Below are 20,922 nucleotides of genomic sequence, written 5' to 3'. Positions count from 1 at the left end.
TCTCTCATTCACTCCTTCTCTCTCTCCCTCTCTCTCTCTCTCACCCTCCCGTCGCTCCCGTGTTGGGCCGTTACGTCATTGTTTGCGGCTCGATTAGCACTCCATTGTTTCTGTGGCTTTTAATAAACCAAAGGGCAGATTCCACGAGAGGCCACCTCTGCCTCGTCTCTTTCTCTCTCTCTCTCTCCCTCCCTCCCTCCCTCTATCTCTCTCTCTCTCTCTCCCCCACTGACGAACCCATCCCCCTCTCTCCCTCACGCTACCCACCACCCCACCCCATCGCTCCCAGTGGCATGCCAACCTCCAAAGCAGGAGCAGTGCCACCGCATGCTGACGCCACCCCGCTCTCCGCTACTCCACACCGGGCCTAAGCCCCGCTCTAAATATATCCCCCGTGATAAAGATAAGACAAACACAGCGGATTTGACGGCACTCCGTGACCAATGACAGGGAGACAATGGGAGCCTCCGCTAAGCTAATGTTAGCTTTACAATTTGGGCTTCCCAGAATCGAGGGCACCGGATTCACCCGGGGGGCACTTGGAAGCACAGACAAGGGCAGAGGGCACCCCTCTCTCCTGGGTGCGCTCTTGGGGGGGGGGGGGGGGCGCCGGGTCCCTCAGGCCCCAGAAAATGTCTGTGTGGTTTTGCCCTTTAGGTGGTGTGGGGGGATCCTACTGATTAGCCTTCCTGAGGCTTCCACTTGTCCTGTCTGGGTTATGCAATGAAGCCCCTCTGTGTGACTGTTGATTTCAACAATTTGGCACAGAAGGGTCAGTTTGAGTGTGGTATTTACATTTCTGGAAATCCGCCGTGAAGACAGCACAAATAGCAGATCAGGACCACACTATGTTCAAAATAAATAACTGCCTAAAGCTGTATCTGATTATGACTGATTGTTAGCCATTCACATACTCTCTGTCTCTCTCTCTTAAACACACACACACACTCTCTCTCTCACACACGCACACACACAATTTGTCTGTAACATCTGACAGGCACATCTGTGTCTTGAGAAGTGTGTGAGGCCTCACACACACCTCTTCCTTCTCCCTCTCCTTCGTCTCGCTCTCCCCAGCAAAAATGTCTAGCCATTCTTGTGCCATTCTTCCTCTCGTGTTCTCGACTACCGCAAGCGTGGGACGTAATCTAGAACCCATAAGGAGTCTTTGGGTTGTCTCCATAATGCTGACCACTTCAAGATTCCTCTAGAATCATCTTTTTGTGTTTCGTTTTTATTTTAATAAAGAACTGTTGTAAAAGTCATTCCACTATCAGCCTTTTACAGGAAACAGAGCACCATTTAAAAAAAAAAAAAAAAAAAAAAAAAATATATATATATATATATATATTCTAATAAAATATAAACAAACTCAGCTAGCTTTTACAGATCTCAAATGGCCCATTTTCTCTCCCCCCCAGGAGCTCTTGGTGGGTGGTGAGTGGCTGGTTGGGTGGAGGAGGTTTGAGGCTGAGGGAGCCCAAGGTGAGGCATGCCCTGCTGGGCTCTGTCTCTCAGTGAGAGAGGAAGAGGAAGATGAACAATCAGCTCAGGCTGTTCCTATCAGAGCTGGACTGGACCCACCGCAGAAAGCATCCATCAGCTACACATACCATTAAACCTGCCTCAGGACTCCAGGCTGATGACACACTCACCACACACCTCACGCCACCACACACACACACACACACACACACACATAAAAATGCACAAACACACACACACATACATACGCGCACACACATGCAACAATTGGTCTGCAATTCGACACTGATTAATGTGTCTGCCTCATGGCTAAAATAAACCTCACGTTTAAAGAACTCAGCTCCTATCTAAGGACTTCCTATCTGTGGTCAGCTGAGCTGCCCATAATCACCACAAAGAACTTTAATCACCCGATTAATGACCACACTAAACATCAATCAGAGGTCCTCGGGTAATTAAAAATGATGACTCGCATTAAAAAATCTATTAAAATCCACAGTGTATATCATTTTAAGTTGGCAACTCTAGTGCACTATCTATGCCCCAACTGACACATGCAGTTATTACTCTTAGTACTTATACTCTCACAGTATATTTTGTTATTTTTAAACAAAGATAAATCTGTACACTCTATATAAATCTGTACACTCTATATAAGTAACAGAAAACAATCTCTGGTATTTGTACTGAATAACCCAGATCTGTTTAAATGATTATGGACAGTGAGACAGCGCTAACCTGGGTCACCTTTGCGTGTGCGGTGGTCTTACCTCCTCTCCAGCCGACAGAGCGGGAGTGGAATCGCCGTCTTCAACACCAGCTGCTGCTGCTGCTGCTTCGCCCGCAACTCAAGAGAGATTTCACCCCGAAAAAGAAGCAACGGCTCCTAAATAAATCCTCTTCTCTCGTCTGTCTTGCTTTCTCCTTCCTTCACTTTCTCTGCCGTTCTTCTCTCCCACTCACTGTGTGTTCCTCTCTCTCTCTCTATCTCTCTTTCTCTCTCACTCTCTCCCTGTCTTTCTCTCTAACAGGTCGTGTATGAGCTCTGCTTCCCTCCCTCGCTCCCACCCTTTCTCTCTCTCTCTCTCCCCTCCCCTCTCTCTCTCTCTCTCTCTCTCTCCTCTGACACTCACTCCCACTTTCAGTGATAGAGAGAGAGAGAGAAAGAGAGAGGGGAGGGGAGAGAGAGAGAGAGATTACAAGAAAAAGAGAAAGGGTGGATGATGCGCACTTCAGGATGGTCATCAGATGTGGAACGTGACACAGCAGTCGTATATCACTGAAGACACACACATACACAGACACACCAGCTGACACACACACACACACACACACACACACACACACACACTCGACACGCTCCCAGTGAGCAAATGGGGATTCCAGCCACGGAATGGCCCTCAGTGCTGTCACTGGGCCGACCAAATGCCCGGGCCGTGATTTTATGAGGGAGGTCAGGGCAATAAAACGGTTAGCCGAATTAGTTTGTTTAAAGGCAACTGGTCACCCACCCTCCACACACATTCAGTAGGAACACCATGGCACTTGGGAGTGTGTGAGTGTGTATGTGCGTTTGGAGGTGGGGGTGTGGGTGGGGGGGGCGCAGTTTACCTCCCCAGCCACATGTGGAAGCCTGTTTTGTGTGTGTGTGTGTTTGTAGGTATGTTGTGTATGTGGGTATGTGTAAGTGACTGTGTGACTTGTGTATATACGTGTGTGTGGGTCTGTGTATTTGCATGTAAGTATATGGGTATATGTGGGTAGACATGTGCATGTTTGTGTGTGTATGTACATGGGTATATGTGTGTAATGCATATGTGTGTGTGTGTTCTGTATATGTGAGTGTTTGTGTGTGTGTGTGTGTGTGTGCTCACTCACGTGTCAGAGAGCCAGAAAACAGTCTCCTCACCATTTCACCGGGGAAAGAAAGGTGGTCTTGTAGAGTTTATTTCTGGAGAGCCCATGTGTTTATTGGCTTATTGTTCTGCACTGGCACCATGCCTTGTCATTCACTGAATTAAAACACACCGGCGCGTCAGTGAAGTGAAACGTTAAAGAGTGCCGGCATCATTAGAGGGGGATATTTATAGCCGGCCGTGAGGATAATTCTCAGATTCTGTGTTTACCTGGCGGCAGAACAGATGATTAAATAGATGACAAAGCAGATGAGGAAAGAGGTGAAACTGAGAAGGGTATTATCGTTTCAGCTGAAGAGTCTCTCTCCTTCGTGGAAGAGAGACTTTAACCATAGCATGGGAAAGGCAGTCATTCTTATTGCTTCTCATGACCAAAGTATTAACACACTATTCATTTAAACCAAATTTGGTTTAAGGGAGTGGCAAACATCAATATTAAAATTGCCACAAATATTGGCACCCAGGGCAAGAGAGTAATCTTCTAATTGAAGAGTGGACTTCATCCAAGGCATAACTAAGAGTCTACCAGGCAAGGGGGTTGGCCCTAGGGGAGTTCATAAGTTTGTGCCAACTTGAAATTTCATTATGACATAGTCTTTGAAGAACTTCAGTGTCGAGGTGATAGAACTTTAGAGGCAGTTGTTAAAGAAAACAAAACAAAACAATGGGAGACAGGAAATGTAAAGCATGATGACCAAAGGGTGCAAACAGAAAGCTTGGTACTTGCAGGGATCTTTCTGGAGAAGTATGTTGTTGCGTCACACATGCCTGCATGAGTGTTGGTTTGTGAACACAGGCTGGCATGCAAAAATCCGCCCCTAAAAACCTCCTGGGAAATCAAAAGAGGGGAGAGGGAGAGACGGCTCAGTTAAGACGGGCTTAGGGGGTCAAAAGTTTACGAAACACAATTACCTGTGAAGCCTTGTGTGACCCTCACCCTGAGTCCCAAAACCCAGGACCCACCCCACCCAAATGCACCCCAACACCAGCCCCCACCCCCACCCCTCATCTCTCCAACCAGAGTTCTCACCTTCCACTTCATATACCCTCTGACAAGGCGATTTACAACCACCAACGGGAACATACCACCATACACCCCCTGGATTTAAACCACTGCAGCTTTATTTGTGTTCCACGTTTTCATTAACGCCCAAATTCAAACAAGTACAGCTCGACCCCCACCCCTACACACACACACTCACCACCCCTCCACCACCACCTGTGCAGCACCCAAGCTCAGCTATTTCTCCAATTATTACAAAAATCTAAAAGCAAACTATTACATTTATAATACAACAAAAACTTGTCTGCACACTAAACCCAGAATTGCTAGAATGTAACGGTGAGCTGACCGGATGGATGTTCCATTAAAATAAAACACAATATGGACACCTGTGCTCTTCTGTGGCTTGTGACCTTTTAAAAATATTACTTCTCGTAGCGTCGATGGGGAGAGGAAGAAGACGTGAATGAAGGAGCTGACATGATATTTCACCAGCTGCTTCCCACCTAAGGACAAACAGTAAAATAGTCTTAGCAGAGATTTCCCCCCCAAAAGGTCAACTGTCTTTAAAAAACGAGGGCAGCTCGCTTCTGGTCCACATAGCCAATGTCTGGAATGCCAATGACTCGGCATTGCTGAACAAAGGCACAGTTTCATGTGTAAAAATAGAGTGGGTTGACACGACAGCCCTGTGAACTGAACACTCAGTCTGTTCTCTAGAGGTTCTCAGGAGGAACTTCATGTTATTTTTTAGAGGTTCTCTTGAGGAACCTTGGGATGTTCTTCTAACAACCTGTAATAGGTCTTCAAGAATGCCAGCTGATAGCAAAACAAATGTTAGATGTACACAACAAATCATCAGGGTTTACTAAGTGAATCCTTCTAGAAACTAGCCTTTCTTTGTTGACATGATATTTTGACTGCTCTTGATTTCTGTTTAGTCATTTAGTCCCTTCATGACTTAGATTCATCTCTTCTAGGTGACAGACAGCTGTCAAGTAAATGTGAGTAGTCTGGACCTGGGAGAGGGGAACATGTCACCACAGGTAGGCAGCCAAATCCAGACTGCCCTCACTGGGGGCAAGATAATGTGTGTGTGTGTGAGAGAGAGAGAGAGAGAGAGAGAGAGAGAGAGAGAAGAGCTCTGACCAGTGTGATAATCAGGTTGGCAGCTAAGGAAGATTATGCCCCCCCCCCCCCCACCTCATCATCTCACCTCCCTCCACTCCACTTCACCTTTGGACAGGAGAGTTCACATTCTCAACCCCTCCGTTCCCATCATCTCTTCCCCCTCAATGTCTCTGAAGCACACAAACTGAGGCCGTCTTTTATTTCCACTGTGATGCCGGAGACGGCACCTCTTCAGAGTGTCGTCGCACCTGCGAGTAGACCTGCCGGCGGCACTCCAACAGGACCAACAGGTCGCGCTGCCCTCACTCTTCATTTACGTGATCCATTTCAAGTGTCATTTCAAGCTACATGAAAATAGAGGCAGCGAGCTCATAATTTTGAAAGATTTATGTGGGGTGGAGCATACAAAAGAAAAGTAAAAAAGAGAAAAGAGGTAAAAAAAAAAAAGAAAACACACAGTCCTCACTCACTTCCAAAATGACCTCCGTAGGGGACTGAGACCCCTGTATGAAAATAGCCCCGCTGTTCTAATTTACAGCCAGTATAGAATAACTTTGCTCTGTTTTACCATAGAAAGAAATAATGTCCTGTCTGCACCCGGCCAAAGACAACGCTGCCGCTGATGGTTGTACCAGGCTTGGTCATCCAGACTCTTTCAGAGAGGAAACTGACCTCTCATGACAAGAGCTCTCAATGTTTCTGCAGAGGGAACACATTGATAATATCTGAGGAGCTGAATCTTATATTGAAGTGGTATAAGGAGAGAGGAGAGAGAGAGAGAGAGAGAGAGAAGCAAGGATCTACAAGATGACGGGTGATGTAGAGACAAGGGTGGGTTAGAAAGACAAGAATGAAAGCAGAAATTGAAAAAGGGAGAGAGAGGGAGGGCAAGAGAGAGAGAGACAGAAAGAAAGAGAGAGAGGAGAGAGAGAGGAGGGGGAGAGAAAAGTCAGTACAGAAACGTCGATCGTATCTTCTCGGTAAACAGCAGTTGGTTGCTGGCAGGCAGCTGTACTGTGCTGTGCTGTGCAGGGCGCAACGTTTCGGGGGAGCGAGAGAGTAACTGCTTCCCCATGTGGACCCGAGGCAGCGGCTGACCTTGTCGGAGAAACGCGCTGAAAAGCATAAATCCTGCCCCCTTTATGTGGAGCCCCCCTGCCAACTCCTACAGGCACGGTGGAATCACTGCACCCGATGAGAATTGGGGGGTGGGGGGTGATTGCCGGTGTGTGTGTTTGGAGAGGGTTGGGGTTGCACCAGTGAAAGTGTCTTTATGTGCTTCTCTCTTCAATCTCCTCATGGAGGTCGATTGGATCCTTCTCCCTCCCTCCCGTCCTCCCCAGTGGGGTTAAAAGTGAGGGCCTCAGGCAGAGGCAGGTCCAACAGATGTGCTGCAGTGGTGAAAAGGAATGATAAAGCGCTTTTCAACAGGCTGCAGGGCCACGGTGGAAATGGCTAATGACAGCTTTCATCAGCTCCTTCCCAATGCTAGATGTCCAGGTTATCGGGCCTTTTGCTGGATGCCAATCTCAAAGGCAACCTTCTATTGTCCCCCCCCCCCCCTCATCCTTTAAGAATTTGTGCAAAACAGGTTTCCTTTGAGGAAAGTGCATAAAAGGTAAGAAAGGCAGATGTGGAGGGGATGATTGAAGAAGGGAGAGAGTGGTATGGCCGGTGCGGCCAAAAGCCAAACAAAAGAAATTCGGCTCTGATGCTAAATTGTCTTGCCTCAATTTACCTCTGTCCAGATATAACATCAGTAAGTTATCTTAAGCACAAGATGTCCACAAACACAATCAAAACGAAATGAACCTCTTGAGTAACGCTTTCTTTAAGAACAAAGAATCCCTTTCATCAGCTAAGAAAGGCAATAAAACAAATGGTTTGAAGCAGATCAAGATGGAGAGACATTTCCTTTGTTTATGGTCAGGTATTAGAATTGTTTCCTTTGTTAATGAAGCGTCGCAAAGTTTGAGCAGGTAGGCCTAGCTCTCTTTCAGCTAGCATGCTAACTGTGCTCAACTGCTCGCTCTATGTGAGACTTTTTGGGAGGTCCCTCTCACCCCTACAGACGTTTTATCACCTTTTCCCATGTTTCAGACTTGAACGTGCCCCACGAGACTGACCTGAAGCGCAATTAAAACAGGAACAGGCTCACTATGTACTACACAAACATCACCGAGGTTAGGGGCCAGCTGAGACAGACCAAAAAACAACAGCGTCTCTGAGCGACCTCCTCGTGCAGAGGAGGGACGAATTAAAATGTGCGCGCACGCACCTCCGCTTAAACCAGCTGATCTGGACAAGTCATCAGTAATGTATATGATTTGGACCGCGAGGCAGAGTATAAATAACCTCTTTGCCAATGTGGAAGAGGTGTTGATAGAGTAGAGCACTTCCTTTTAACTAATGGTAAGTGTGTGGACTGAGTGTGTGTGTGTGTGACAAGCATTTTTGGAAAGGCATAAAAGACCAAACATGTGGTCCCCTGAGTGGACCTGACGACGTCAGCCTTTGTGTCAGGGACAGACGGGAGCGTGGTGACTCGGGAGGCTAATATTTTAGTAAGTGTGAAAGCTAAGAATGAAGACTTGATAATGCCGCAGTGATGTAATGCCCTCTTTCTGTCGCACAGAGGGATTGGGTGCCTTGATTGCTCCAGATCTGATTACAAGCACCCTCAACCTGCAGGTCGTGTGTGTGTGTGTGTGTGTGTGCATACTGTATGTCTCTGTCTTTGATAGTGTATCTATCTCTGTCTGTGTTTGTTTGTATGTGTGTGTGTGTGTGTTTTGGAGTGAGGTCCCTCTGCTTTGCCTTGTGTGCTATCCACCACCAGTAATTGAATGACAGTGGATTAAGCCCTGAAACAGGTCCCTATCATGCCTCACTGATAGCCTGCGGTGCTCAAATCTGTGCCCCCAATAGACGGCCACTGTCCGGCGGTGGCTGGGGTCGGACTTTTGGCCACGGAAGCCGGGCGTCTGCGGTGAGCGTGGTTGCCGGCTGCCTGTCTGGTAACAGGCTTATCGGTGGGGTGGTCGGGCTATTCAAAGACAACTTCCTCCTGTCTGTCTCTTGCCGACGTGTGGTGTGCACGTTGTTGCTACATTATACAAGCATTCTTTCCGTAATCATCGCGAAAAAATGCGCGAGGCATGTTGTCCGCCCAGCCCTGCATACAAAATGTGTTTTGCACCGCTTGTATCTTTTACAGCGTCTGCCCTGAGGGTGAATAATGTAAGATGCATCCAGTGGCGCTTTGGTGCGAGTGTGTTTTTGATTTACTGTGAATTGAAACCTACCCTTAACAGCATACTTTAGCACAAACACAAACACACAAGTGGGATTTTGAGGCTTGTATTTTTGTTTCACTACAGCAGGAAAAATAAACAGTGTCAGATGTTTCTTTGCGGTCCGGCAGTAGGTACAGGTGAGATCTGAGATTCCGACCGCTCTCTCTCTCTCTTTCTTTCCATCTCCCCCCCATCTCTCTCTCTCTCTCTCTCTCTCTCTCCGCACTGCCGTTCAGTTCTCTGTGGCCGTAGTCCCTCTGGGGCCGAAGACATCCTCCAGCAGGAGAGCGTAGTGGACGCTCCTCACCGCCAGGCCCTGTGGAGTTCCGTTCCAGTTCACATCAAACTGGAAAAACAAAACCGAGATGAGGGGCTTTATAAAAGCAGAGAGAGAGAAAGAGAGTGAGAGAGACCGCTGAACGGTGCAAATCCACATCATCAATCAACATGCAACTTTTTCTTTTTTGTTTGATTTTATTTTTGTTGTTATTGTTGTTTTGCTGGCCACAGAGGAAGTGCATAATCTCATAGAGTCGTGAATCATCAGGAATACTTTTGGCAGAGGGGGGATTTGTTGGAGAGCGACTAGGCCTCCAGGGCATCATGGTTAAAAAGTAATGAGAGATGGACAGAGATGACCAGAGGAAGAGGGCTGGGACTGGACAACAACAAGGAGGGATGGAAGGAATGCAACGACAGAGAAAGAGAGAGAGAGAGAATAGAACTATCATCAAGAGAAGACAGGGATGTAAAGCGAGAAGAGGAACTGGGGAGTCACGAGGGGCACATTGAAAGTCATACACCATGACGGCAGTGTCTTCACTCCTCTTCTTCTTACTGTCCAGTGAGTCGTTGGACAAAGGCAGCGTAATCCACCATAGGCTGGCCCGTTAGTTTGGCCTTGGGCTGGGTCACAGAAAAAGGCTGCAAACCGGCAACAGAGGCCATCAGACAGATCAACACAGAGAACAACACTGAGATAAAAAAAAAGAGCTGGCCACAGGGAGACACACAAACATGCAGCAACCACACAAACATGCAGCAAAACACACACACACACACACACACACACACACACACACACACACACACACACACACACACACACACACACACACACACACACACACACACACACTCGCCGGCTCCCTCTGCTGGCCGGGAAGCAGCGGTGCGTTGCGGGGGCCCGGTCTCTGTGCTCCGGTGTCGGCTGGCCCCTGTGGCTCGGGCGCAGATGGTTCTGCTTAGGCGTCGGCGATGTGGCACGGCACGCTAAATTACGGCGCCGTAATAAAGGAGGTGGTGCGGAGCGGAGCCTTGAGTGGATTTTCTCAGGGCTGATTTGGGGGAGGTGAGGCGAGGCGCTGAGGAGGAGGAGCATGCACACACACACACACACACGCAAGCACACACACATACACATACACACACACACACACACACACACACACAGAGCAGGCTCCTTGCTCGCTCGCTCACATGCCCCGAGGACATGGCCATAGGCCTGGAGCTGGGCCACCTGGGCGTTCTCTCTCCTTCTCTTTCTTTCTTTCTTTCTGACTCTCAATCTATTTTCTCTTCCTCCCTTCACTGCTCTCTCTTTCTTCCTTTCCTTCTCTCTCGTATTGACTCTTGATCTCTGTTCTCTTCCTCCTTCTCTCTTCCTTCCTCTCTCTTTCTCTCCTGCTGTTTCTGGCACACCGCTCCCTCTTTCTGGATATCCCTCTCTCTCTCTTTCTGGATATCCCTCTCTCCTTCTTTCTGGATATCCCTCCCTCTCTCTTTCTGGATATCCCTCTCTCCCTCTTTCTGGATATCCCTCTCTCTCTTTCTCTCCCTCCCCTTGTTTTGCTCTTCCTCTCTCTCTCTTGTCTCTCTATATCTCCGCCTGTCCCTCCTGCTGTCTCTCTTTCTTTATCATCCTGTCTCTTTTCTCTCTTCATTCTCTTCCTCTCATCCCTGTCTTTCTCATTTTGTGTCTCCCTCACTTCCCTCCTTCTCACCCTCTCTTCTCTTCTCCTCCTCTCTTTCCTCCCTCTCTTCCTCTCCTTCACCACCTCCTCTTCATCCCCCCTCTTCACTGTCTCTCCCATCCATTTCCCAGGCCAAGAGTAATCACACTGTGATTTCACAGTCAAGAGCAAGAGCCAATGGCTGAGCAAAGAGACCGCACTGACACAAATCACACCTGAAGTAACGGCCACGTCCAACATAATTGAACATGATGTACAGTCAAACTCTAAAGCCAGAGGCAGCCACACTCCATCCTTCTGCTCAACTTAACCTCCTGCACTAGTCACGCAGAGCACAGCATCATGTCATCTGTCACTCACAAAGACTTGGGCCACATCTGCACAAAACCAACGGGTGTATTTTTTTCTTACCGCTTTCACACCTTTAACGATAGCGGTAAAGAAAAAAACGTGTGCACGCATATGGGGTGAAAGCGGCTAAAAGTGCTGTAGTGCATATGCCAGACCAGTGGATGGCGCACACACAGAGGTGAAAGCGGCTAAAAGTGCTGTAGTGCATATGCCAGACCAGTGGATGGCACCGCGGCAGCCGTGCAGTGGCTTCACATTTAATTTGCGCAGTCAAAACAGTTTGTTAAATCAGTCGCATGAAATAAGGAGACCACAGAAAATTCGGTTTTCAATTCAACTGTTAAACTAGTAAAGTTCATTTTCAAGGTATGAAATGCTTTTACGTTTTGCATTAGGTCTGGTATAGAGCACGTTACACTGGAGAAAACATTAACATGTGTTAGTCATAGGTTGTAGTAAGCTAATGATTAAAGTTAAGCTAACTGTGTGCTTCTAACTTAACCACAAAAGGCTGATACCTTGTTCACAAAAATCATGACAGGGGTAGACGGCCCCTTAAACACATCAGAACAGACATTCTTATTTCAAAAAATGCCATGATTCAGGGGGTCAATTAACAGATAGGTGTGTCAGTGACATGTTTTACAACATACAACATGTTTTTTTCTGTCATAAAACAATCCAGTCATTTAAATGATGGACATATGGTACACTACCGTGCTCACAAGGACTCATATTGCGGAGGCAAGACCATGGAAGAAGGTCACTTTTGTCCATTCCGTGTTGTGTAGTTCTGTGTTGTCTCACCTTGAGCATGTCCTCAGGGAGGACTGGTGGTGTGGGGTTCTCCCTCCAGTTGATGCCAGACAGGAAGGCGTGGTAGTCAATCTCCCCCGACTCCCTCTCATACCTGAGGAGAACGCACAGAAGAAAGGGATGGTTCACAGGGGATTATGAGAAAAGAGAGAGAGAGAGACAGAGACAGAGAGAAAGAGAAAGAGAGAGAAAGCCTCCGTGTGTGATTTGTGAGATGTGACAAGTGTTCTTCAGACTGCTGGGACTTTTTTTTTTTTTTGGGGGGGGGGTCTTCCCTCCAAACCACAGCCTGCAATTAGATGCAACTATCCCACATGATCCCCTCCACAGCAAATTAATACTGATTACACTGCATTTTTTCAATACTGTTTGCCTGACATTTGTAGCGAGAGGATAAGAGAATATTGAGCATTTGAAGACCAGGTGAAGTATATACTGTATGTGCTGTATGAAATGGGCCCTGGGAGAGAAGAGAGCGAGATATGGCAGCTCTCTCCGGGTCTTACGTTTTGAGGAGAGCCCTCAGGAGGTCATCAGTCAGGGGCAGCTGGAAGGCCTTGCAGATGGTGCGAGCCTCCTTGCTGGACAGGAGGCCGGTCCTTCAGAAGGAAGAAGGTGAGAAAAACAACACACGCTTCAATGACAGAACTTCAATGTTTCTCAACTAATTTCACCTCCACATCAATGATGCTGTCCGAGAGAAAAAGGATCACAATAACAATAGGTTCTGTGAGCATGAACTCATCATGAGTAAGAATCCAAAGTTTTTTTTCTTGCACAGGTACCAGCGTTTGAAGAAGCATTTGGCTTCCAAATACTTTCAGCAACCCTCGCTTTGGGATCAGAGGATTGGGATTTATTAATTTATTTTCGCTTTTTTTGTGTGTGTGTGTGTGTGTGTGTGTGTGTGTGTGTGTGTGAGGCTCTTGTCTGGAGGCGGGGCGAGGCGACTAGTTGTTCTTTGACCCGAGACGATTGCAGACATACTAACTTCATTATCCGCCACGGACGACATTTTCGGGAAAAATCTGAAAATAAGCGACCGTTTCCACGCGGGCCGCATAAACAGGACATGCACGTTGACCCCTTGGCGCTTGCCGCCATCCATTTCTCTCCCCCCTGGCCTGCGACATGCCCCCGCCTCCCACTCTGTGGGGATCATCTGGTTCCAATGCTCCACTTGAACCGCTGGAACTAATCGGAGCGCCTCAATCCGGGGCGAACCGAGCTGCAGATTGATGGTTTTTCGCTTATTTTTACCTTTGTGAGGAGTCTGAGTGTGTGTGTGTGTGTGTGTGTGTGTGTGTGTGTGTTTCGGTGTGTGTGTGTATGAAATAGTAGTATGACCCAAATGAAAGATTTTTGGAGGGAAGAAAACCACCAAAGCACCTGACTTGACTCATCCTGACACTCTTGTGGTATACCAACGAGCCAACGACGTAGCCCAAAACACCCAAAACTCTCACCACATGACAAAGCTCAGGGTAAGAAGGCTGCGTGTATTCACAGTACCTGTTCCGGTCCTCGTGGGTGAAGACCCTGACCATGTCGGCGAAGGCCTCAAAGTGTTTCTTCCTCAGGTGGTCCTGCGCCACGGCCAGCATCATGGCCACGTCGGCCTCGGCCTCCTGCCGCTCCGAGTAGCTGCGTCCCAGCATCATGATCTCGTGCTCCGACAGACCGCAGTCGGTGGCCGCCAGCAAGGACCTGAGGGGAAACACCACGCACAGCACGCCAATCCGCTTTTTATTAGTCTCTGTGGTGGCCGAAGGCTTTTATTTAGTGAGCTTATGAATGGAATTGGAATGGAATGGAAGTGTGGATGTGCAAGTACAAGATAACTTCGCTTGATGTCACAATTAAGTGAAGCCATTGTACACTGGGCATTATCATGAGCTAGCTATACAGCTATATATATATATATATATATATATATATATATATATATATATATATATATATATATATACATATATATTTATATATATATATATATATATACTGTAGCTATACTCATTAAAATCATTAGATTTAACATAAATCCAAGTCTGTCTATCCATACAATTCAATACAGCCTTATTTATTCCACAGGAGTATTCAACATGGCTGCTGATAATGGGATTTAGAAGTGGACTCTCACTAGCCCACCCAGACAGAAAAAAGAGCCACTAAATCACGGTGGGGAGTTATGGCCGATTATATTAGCTTATCCGTCATTCTCAACGCAGGATAGGGAGGGATAAATACCTGAAATGCTCGTATTGGATGAAGCCGGTGCCTCCAGAGTCAGCCATGGCCAGAAGCTGGTTCTGCTTCTCCTTGCTGATGGATTTAATCTTGCTCAGGATGGTGGCAATGTTGGCCCTTGGGAACTAATTATAGGTACGGCGTGAACATGAGCGTCAACATGGTCCCTGTTAAGTACATGTAACTTGTGAAACTGAAGCCCACTTTGTCGCACATGTCACTGGCAATGGCCAAGGTCACTGAGCTCCGTGCCAAGCGAATGTAAACAACTCATGTACGGGCGCCTCTATACCGCGTGCCCACACAGTTCTGTACAGCTCGCTGCACAAGCGTGTTTGTTTAATGAATGCAAATCTCGAGTTATTACATCAAGCCAAGAATCAATTCATAAATAACATGTGAATTGTGAAAATATCAAGGCATCACTATAAACCCCTTATGACCTTAACTCATTGAATGCCAAGCTGTTTTCGGAAGCTTTTTCCTAGAGTTCCAGCAATCTAGACCATTGTTGATGATTTTTGTACAGCCACAGCATATTCTGTGTTATAGCTATGAACACATACAATGGCTCGTTTAAAAGGTGAGACTTTAAGCTCTCAGTGGGTGCAAACCGTGTATTTCTACATGCCTCTGTTCCTGAGAAATCCCAAGCTAAACAGTGGCTAGTTTTCATCAAAATCGCTGTTTTTTTCCAGAAATGGAGATATAACGTCTTTCATGAAATATGAAGTGTTGCCTGTAAACTTTCCGGGAAGTGATCAGCGAGACCTGGCGAGACTGCCACCTAGTGATAGACCCATGAAAATGACCTGGTTTTCAGCTGACGTGCATGCGTCACTGATTCGACCCAAAGCGGTAACGAGTCATGATAAAATGTCCAGATAAAATGTCCAGATTGTGCGTCTTCATGAGTTTTCGATCGTCATATATTTCATTTCCATTCATCACAGAGTTCCCAAAATCACATATAAGGTGTGTTAGAGTGTCTAGTTTTTTAATTAAAAAAAAAAAGCTAAAAACGTAATACATACACGTAAAACAAGTATATCAAGTGTTCATATGTAATAACATACATAATATATAATATATGGTAAATTAGTGCTTTATGGAACATTAGACACATTTGACAGGAGCCTGACCTCTTCTGCGTGCTGCTCCATGTAGTTGAAGGCGTACTCATCGGCATCCACCAACTGAAAGGGCTGGTTGTTGAGCAGGAGTCGCGCTCCCACATAGAGGTCCTGTGCGGTGAAGTATTCGGACATCTCACTCTTAAACAGAGCCTGGCCTGGCTTCTTTACCCGGCCTCTCTCCAGGAACTTACCACCGATCACTCCTGTGAGACACACAAACACACACACACACACACACACCCACACAGACACACACACACACCGGTAGTTGAATTTGACAATCAAACTCTCAGTATTGGCAGACTACAGAACGCACTGAAGCATATCAAAATGAATCTGCTCACCTGTGTTCCTTTGAGTGGGCTCAAACACAGCAATGGTGTCATCACTCAGGTAGAAGGAGATGATGAACACTCGCTCCTTGTCAATGGGATTGTCGGTGTCCATCTTGCCGACAAATCGCAGCACGTTACTCTCAAGACCTTGCCTTGACACAGAAAACAATTACGCATCAAGCTAGAGTGGCTGACAGGAGCAGTGAAGAATTGCTAACTAATTCAGCTTGGCAACTCTATCAAAAAGCTCAGTACAAATAACACATGGCAAAGATAGACTGAAGTCCCTTACACTCCTCATCATGTCCGTGGAATGTACTCTGTTTTAAATTAACAGGAGTTCATTCATTATCTTGGTAAATAGATGAGTATCCATGTTAGCATAATAAATGTGTCATGACAGCAGGTAGATTAAAGGCTTGGAAAAGATGGAGAGGACGCAGAGTTAAATCAAGTTGATTGCACAATGAATCAAGTCCAGGACAACGGTTAAAAAAAATCCCTCAAAAATGACCACCGCACGAAAACAGCGACAAAATGGTACATTCCTTGGCCCTATTTTCATCAAGTACGGTTTAAAGCAGTGACTGCTTAATTTCACCACTGAGATATTGGTTTTGGCAGTCCTTTGTGTGGCTCACAACCCAAAAACAAAACCTCCTCCAATAACCGGCGTACTGGCCAAATTCATTCCCGACACGAATTCGGAAGTATCTAATGAGCGAGTTTGAATGTCTGATTACTCACTGAGCAGAAGAGACACTAGCGTATTTTACCTTTAGCATCAAAAGTGCTATAAAAGGTACAAATAAAGTTCTGAATGTCATTACAGACTGAGCTGTACTCACTTTTGCCATTTTTACACTGGGTGACTTCTTATGGCTGGACTATATATTAAGTGTTATCCCCAGATGGGATCTTTAAGGGGAGCGTCCGGTTACCTGTCCTTCTCCATCAGCTTCTTGAAGTCCTTGTGCGGGGGCTTGGGCAGCAGGCTCTGGCAGGAACACAGGGAGTCTTCCTCCGATCCAAAGCCGTTATACGGGGGCACCTGTCTGGCTGGCTTGGGGGGTGGGGGAGCTTTGTACTGCACAGGGGTGAAGTCCTCTTCAAACCCACGCAGGAAGAGAGGACAGGGAAAGAGAGACAGAGTGAGAGGGAAAAAAAGGGAGACAGCGAGAGTAGGAAAGTGAGACAAATGGAGAAAGACAGAGACATAGACATTAGGAAATGCACAAGGATATATCTGTGAGTCTCTGTGTTATCCATCTCCATAAGTGCCTTACCATCATAAGCGTGACCCCATTCACCCCGACTAAAGCACGCACGGGCTCTCCTTCAGGGCGGGCCTGTCACCCCGGCTCCCTAACATTCATTACAACCGTCCGTAACTAACGCAACAAGCCCCTTCAATCAGCATGACAAAGTGAGGGGCACTGAGAGTGGTGGAGTCCACACACACACACACATATAGTGTTACATCCGGTAAAAACAGAGGTGCTGGAGACCCTTGTGTGTGACTGTGTGTGTGCGTTTGAAGATGAAGAGAGGCCTGGGAGGCCATACCGTCAATGTGTGGTGGCTTTAGAGAGACGAGGATGATCTAGAGTCGATCGTCCGTCATGCTCCCTTTCACAGCCCACTTTTGCTCTCCAAAGGGCCTTACACACACACACACACACACACACACACACACACACACACACACACACACACACACACACACACACACACACACACACACACACACACACACACACACACACACACACACACACACACACACACACACACACACACACACACACACACATACATACCCTTTTAACCCTTATGTGGTGGGTCTGCTGCCCTGAAATTCCACTAAGGTTCTACTTGTTCTACTGAGGTTCTATCCTGAGGGAAAAGAAGGGGAATTTCTTCTCCATAGCCTTCCTTGTATTGAGAGAAATTGTTTGCTGTAGATGAGCATTTCTTTGTGAAAAACTCACACGCCCGCAAATATGTTAGGGAAATTTGGGAGGTCATGAATTGTGCTTCCAAAAATATGTCTGCAAAGATGTGTCTGCAGAACCATGAAAATGATGCAGTTCATTTCACAAAACCATCCTAGATACGATCAGAGCAACCCTATGGTTTTGTTCACATGAAGCCTCAGCCATTATTTAAATCAAATGTGCTTTAAAGTTCAGTCAGAGTCTATGCAGCGCTTCAGTTGGAACTTCCATTTGACAGGATAAGGTGATTGATCCCAAAGCCTTACTGACATCAAGTGGCAGTTTACGAGTAATGCAAGCTTTGCCTTAGCTTAGCCTGGGCAGCGCAGGAGAAAAAGCCTGCTCTGATATGCCCTCCTGTGCCATGGCCGAACGTGGACACATTTTAGAAGAGATCTCTTTGCATGAGAGATGGAGAGCTCTTAATCTTGGGCATTATAAGGGAAAAAAACTAGCATGATATAAAGGTCCTCTAGTAACGTGTGGCGTAGATGGCACGTGTCCTTAGTTCCTCGCTAGTTCCAGCCAAAGAAATGCAAGATTCAGTCTCCATCCTAACGCCATAACTCACCTATGCCATACTTGGTGCGGTAAAACTCTTTGGTGAAGTTGTCACAGTCGCAAATGATCACCCGTCTGCCCCAAACGTTGACGACGCTGCCAATAGTCAAGTCACAGTCCTTGTAGAAGTTCTCTTGGACAGCACCAGTCTGTTGAGAGAGTGGGGAAAAAAACTGAACTCTCACTGTCTGAACTAACATCGACCCTTCCATGCAGTGGTGTATGAAATGAGGTTTCCACTACAGCAAGACAAAAAAAGACACAATAAAAAAAACGAAACAAAAAAACAAAACTAAACAAAGACACCACAAAACTGTGGTTGTCAGTCCACTCCTTAAACTCTATGGTCTTCTACTTTGTGTTTTAAGGGAGAGCAACCAAACAGAATTACAGCAACTGTTGACAGATTTTTCATGGGAATTTCTTTTATTTCAATAAAAACATGTTCACCTACTTTCAGGCTATCCAAAATATAGCGTCCCCCATGTCCCATTGGTCCGAACACATTGAGGACAGTGCGATCTGTTTTCTTCCCTGGCTGGCTTACAGGAATAGGAGCGTGCTGTTCAATATAAAACAGAGAGAAAATAATTACGTTCTGTCTTGAAGGACAAGCTTAAATGAGACCATAATTGCAATATATCTTGAAGGACAAGACTAATTTGTATCAGGGGACATAATTATTTTCCCACCAGGGGATTCTCGCCAAACCTTTTGGATGACATTTTCTGAAAGGCAACAGAACTTTAGGCGCATAGCGCATAATAAATGAGAGACAAAACAAAACAAAAAACCAAAGAAAAAAAGAAAGAGAGAGAGAGAGAAACAAGACTGAGCTTTAGCATTCCTTCATTATAAATTAGGTCTGAGGAGGCAACTGGGGAGAATGGAAAAGTGCTTTAGGGGAGGCTAGACGTTACTTCAGTCCTGTCAGCCCAGATAAAAGCTTCATGCTAGAGATGGGAATGCTCACTGAGGCAGAGGAGGCCTCTGCTTGCTGGTACAGTCTCCTGAGTTCACAGTTGCACACTGCACCTGGCTGTGGTTGAGCCCATTTCATGGTGCTTATGCAGGGTCAACTGACAAAGCATGGTGGCAACAACACCAAGGTCATGGACTAGACACCCTGGATTGCACATGGACTGTTGTGATGTATGATAGAACGTTTACACTTCATAATACAATAGCTATGTAGTCATCTTCACAAGGCTGTGAAATATTTAAGTGCCTGCTAAATGAACGATTGACTTTTGACCATGGGTTCAGATCGCTGTAGGGAACAGTTTTCACAGCAGGGGAAGTTCTGGACAGCTATCAATCACATTCAAGCACCCCCCTGGTGGTCTAACCTTGGGTAGCCTACTCCTGTGAAGAAATTTAGGGGTGGCGTCACGGCCCGAATTCGGGTAGATGACCTCTCGGATCTCAATGGTGTCGTCGGCCAGGAAGTAATGCATTATGAGTTCTCGGGGATCGCCGAACATGCTGTCCGAGTCATCCCAGTAGCAGTAAAAGCACAGGACATTGCGGTCGTGGTCAAGGAACTGCTTCAAAGTGTCCTGTCTCTCATAAGGACGCAAAGGCTTCATGCTCTCCTCCATCTGCCCACAAACAGCAAAGAAAAATGAAAAACAGCATACAGTATTCAGTGCATAGTGCTGCAATGTCATACAGTGTCTATTGAGCGAGAGATATTCCCCTAAGAGCTTCCCCCTCGAATATCCCTTGTATATTCTTTATCTTCACCTGCTGACGAACTTTACTATAAGGATCCTCAGGAATGTTGGAAGTGGGGTTGATACGCACTCCCAATTTTCTCAGGAAATTTCTTGTGAAAAGGTCACAGTCCATGATCTTAAAGGTCCTGGCGTACAGCACCATCTCCTGGTTGATGTTGAAATGGTGCACATTGTAGAATTGGTCATCATTTGGAGGCGGGAGCGGAATCCTGTGGCGTCGGATCAGGGTTCCTGTCATGGAAAAAAAAAAGAGTTCAGATTCCATATTTGTATTCTCTAAAGAGAGGAACAAGAGTTATTCTCATTAACTCTGCTTCTTTTCAAAAGGCCAGGGTTTCTGACTAGTGTGGCAGGTTTCTTCACGGAGTGGCCTACCCTGAGGGATCCCGCTGTTCTTGAATTCTGGCTCCACCACTTGAATGGTGTCATCCTCCAGATAAAAGTAGATTTTGCACTTCCTAACCCTGTATTTTTCTTCCTTGCTCTGAGGCACAACCTCTTGGAAAAATGCATCAAAACACAGCACCTGCAGCAAGGAATTGCAGATAATGAAATGGGAAAAAGAACAGGCATATTTATTTTGTAGGCTACCAGTGAATAGAAATAATGTTGAAAAGTTTTGGTGATGCTTATAACCTGTTTGTCAAAGGCTACCCATGAGGGTGCATGACTATTTTCTCCCTTGGGAAACACTGAGTATTTTGGCTTTTGTTTCTGGCCTAGGAGCAATTCCCCTCCAATGCCCGGCTTCTCAGATCCAACCAACATTGGGACTCCATTCGAATAGTCAAAATGCTGTGACTTATGAAATTTGTCCTTGCCCAACTAGAAAAAAAAAAGAAATTACAATAACTCATCGCAACTTTCAAACAGTAAAATCCTGCAACATATTGTTCTTTATAAGCTGTTAGGCATAGTTCGGTACGAGTCCCGTGC

General features: G+C 46.3%; 2 protein-coding genes across 2 annotated transcripts in view; both read right to left on the bottom strand.

Annotated features, from left to right (window-relative positions):
* The window catches only part of ndp (norrin cystine knot growth factor NDP), a 20,863-nt gene extending 18,369 nt beyond the window's left edge, over positions 1-2,494 (bottom strand). The window contains exon 1 of the mRNA XM_076263318.1: positions 2,256-2,494. The gene's annotated coding sequence lies outside the window, so the exon portion shown is untranslated. The remainder of the gene's footprint in view (positions 1-2,255) is intronic.
* A 6,391-nt stretch (positions 2,495-8,885) lies between these two features.
* efhc2 (EF-hand domain (C-terminal) containing 2) lies at positions 8,886-20,805 on the bottom strand. The gene is made up of 14 exons (XM_076263316.1): positions 20,623-20,805; positions 20,362-20,512; positions 19,994-20,217; positions 19,597-19,848; positions 18,702-18,809; positions 18,258-18,396; positions 16,631-16,796; positions 15,699-15,841; positions 15,361-15,557; positions 14,219-14,343; positions 13,484-13,678; positions 12,478-12,570; positions 11,963-12,065; positions 8,886-9,177 (listed from the first exon to the last, which is right to left on the bottom strand). The coding sequence occupies exons 1-14, from the start codon at positions 20,752-20,754 to the stop codon at positions 9,064-9,066; spliced, it is 2,142 nt and encodes a 713-aa protein (XP_076119431.1). The 5' UTR covers positions 20,755-20,805; the 3' UTR covers positions 8,886-9,063.
* Positions 20,806-20,922: the final 117 nt, after the last annotated feature.

The sequence above is a fragment of the Alosa pseudoharengus genome, unplaced genomic scaffold (assembly GCF_046254945.1).
Source record: "Alosa pseudoharengus isolate Yale_2024_CS ecotype anadromous, Long Island Sound unplaced genomic scaffold, YU_APseudo_1.1 YU_APseudo_1.1_scf_3, whole genome shotgun sequence".
Taxonomy (NCBI): Eukaryota; Metazoa; Chordata; class Actinopteri; order Clupeiformes; family Clupeidae; genus Alosa; species Alosa pseudoharengus.
The sequence above is the reverse complement of the archived record's forward strand: the minus strand, read 5'-3'. Positions and strand labels throughout refer to the sequence as shown.

What these genes read in the sequence shown, in the direction of transcription:
- efhc2 (XM_076263316.1), bottom strand. Translation starts at nt 20,754, where the DNA reads ATGTTGGTTGGATCTGAGAAGCCGGGCATTGGAGGGGAATTGCTCCTA. An exon ending in ATATTTTGGATAGCCTGAAA is followed by an intron (nt 18,397 to 18,701) that starts GTAGGTGAACAT and finishes CTCTCTCAACAG; the next exon opens with ACTGGTGCTGTCCAAGAGAA. An exon ending in CTGAGGGCTCTCCTCAAAAC is followed by an intron (nt 12,066 to 12,477) that starts GTAAGACCCGGA and finishes CGTTCTCCTCAG; the next exon opens with GTATGAGAGGGAGTCGGGGG.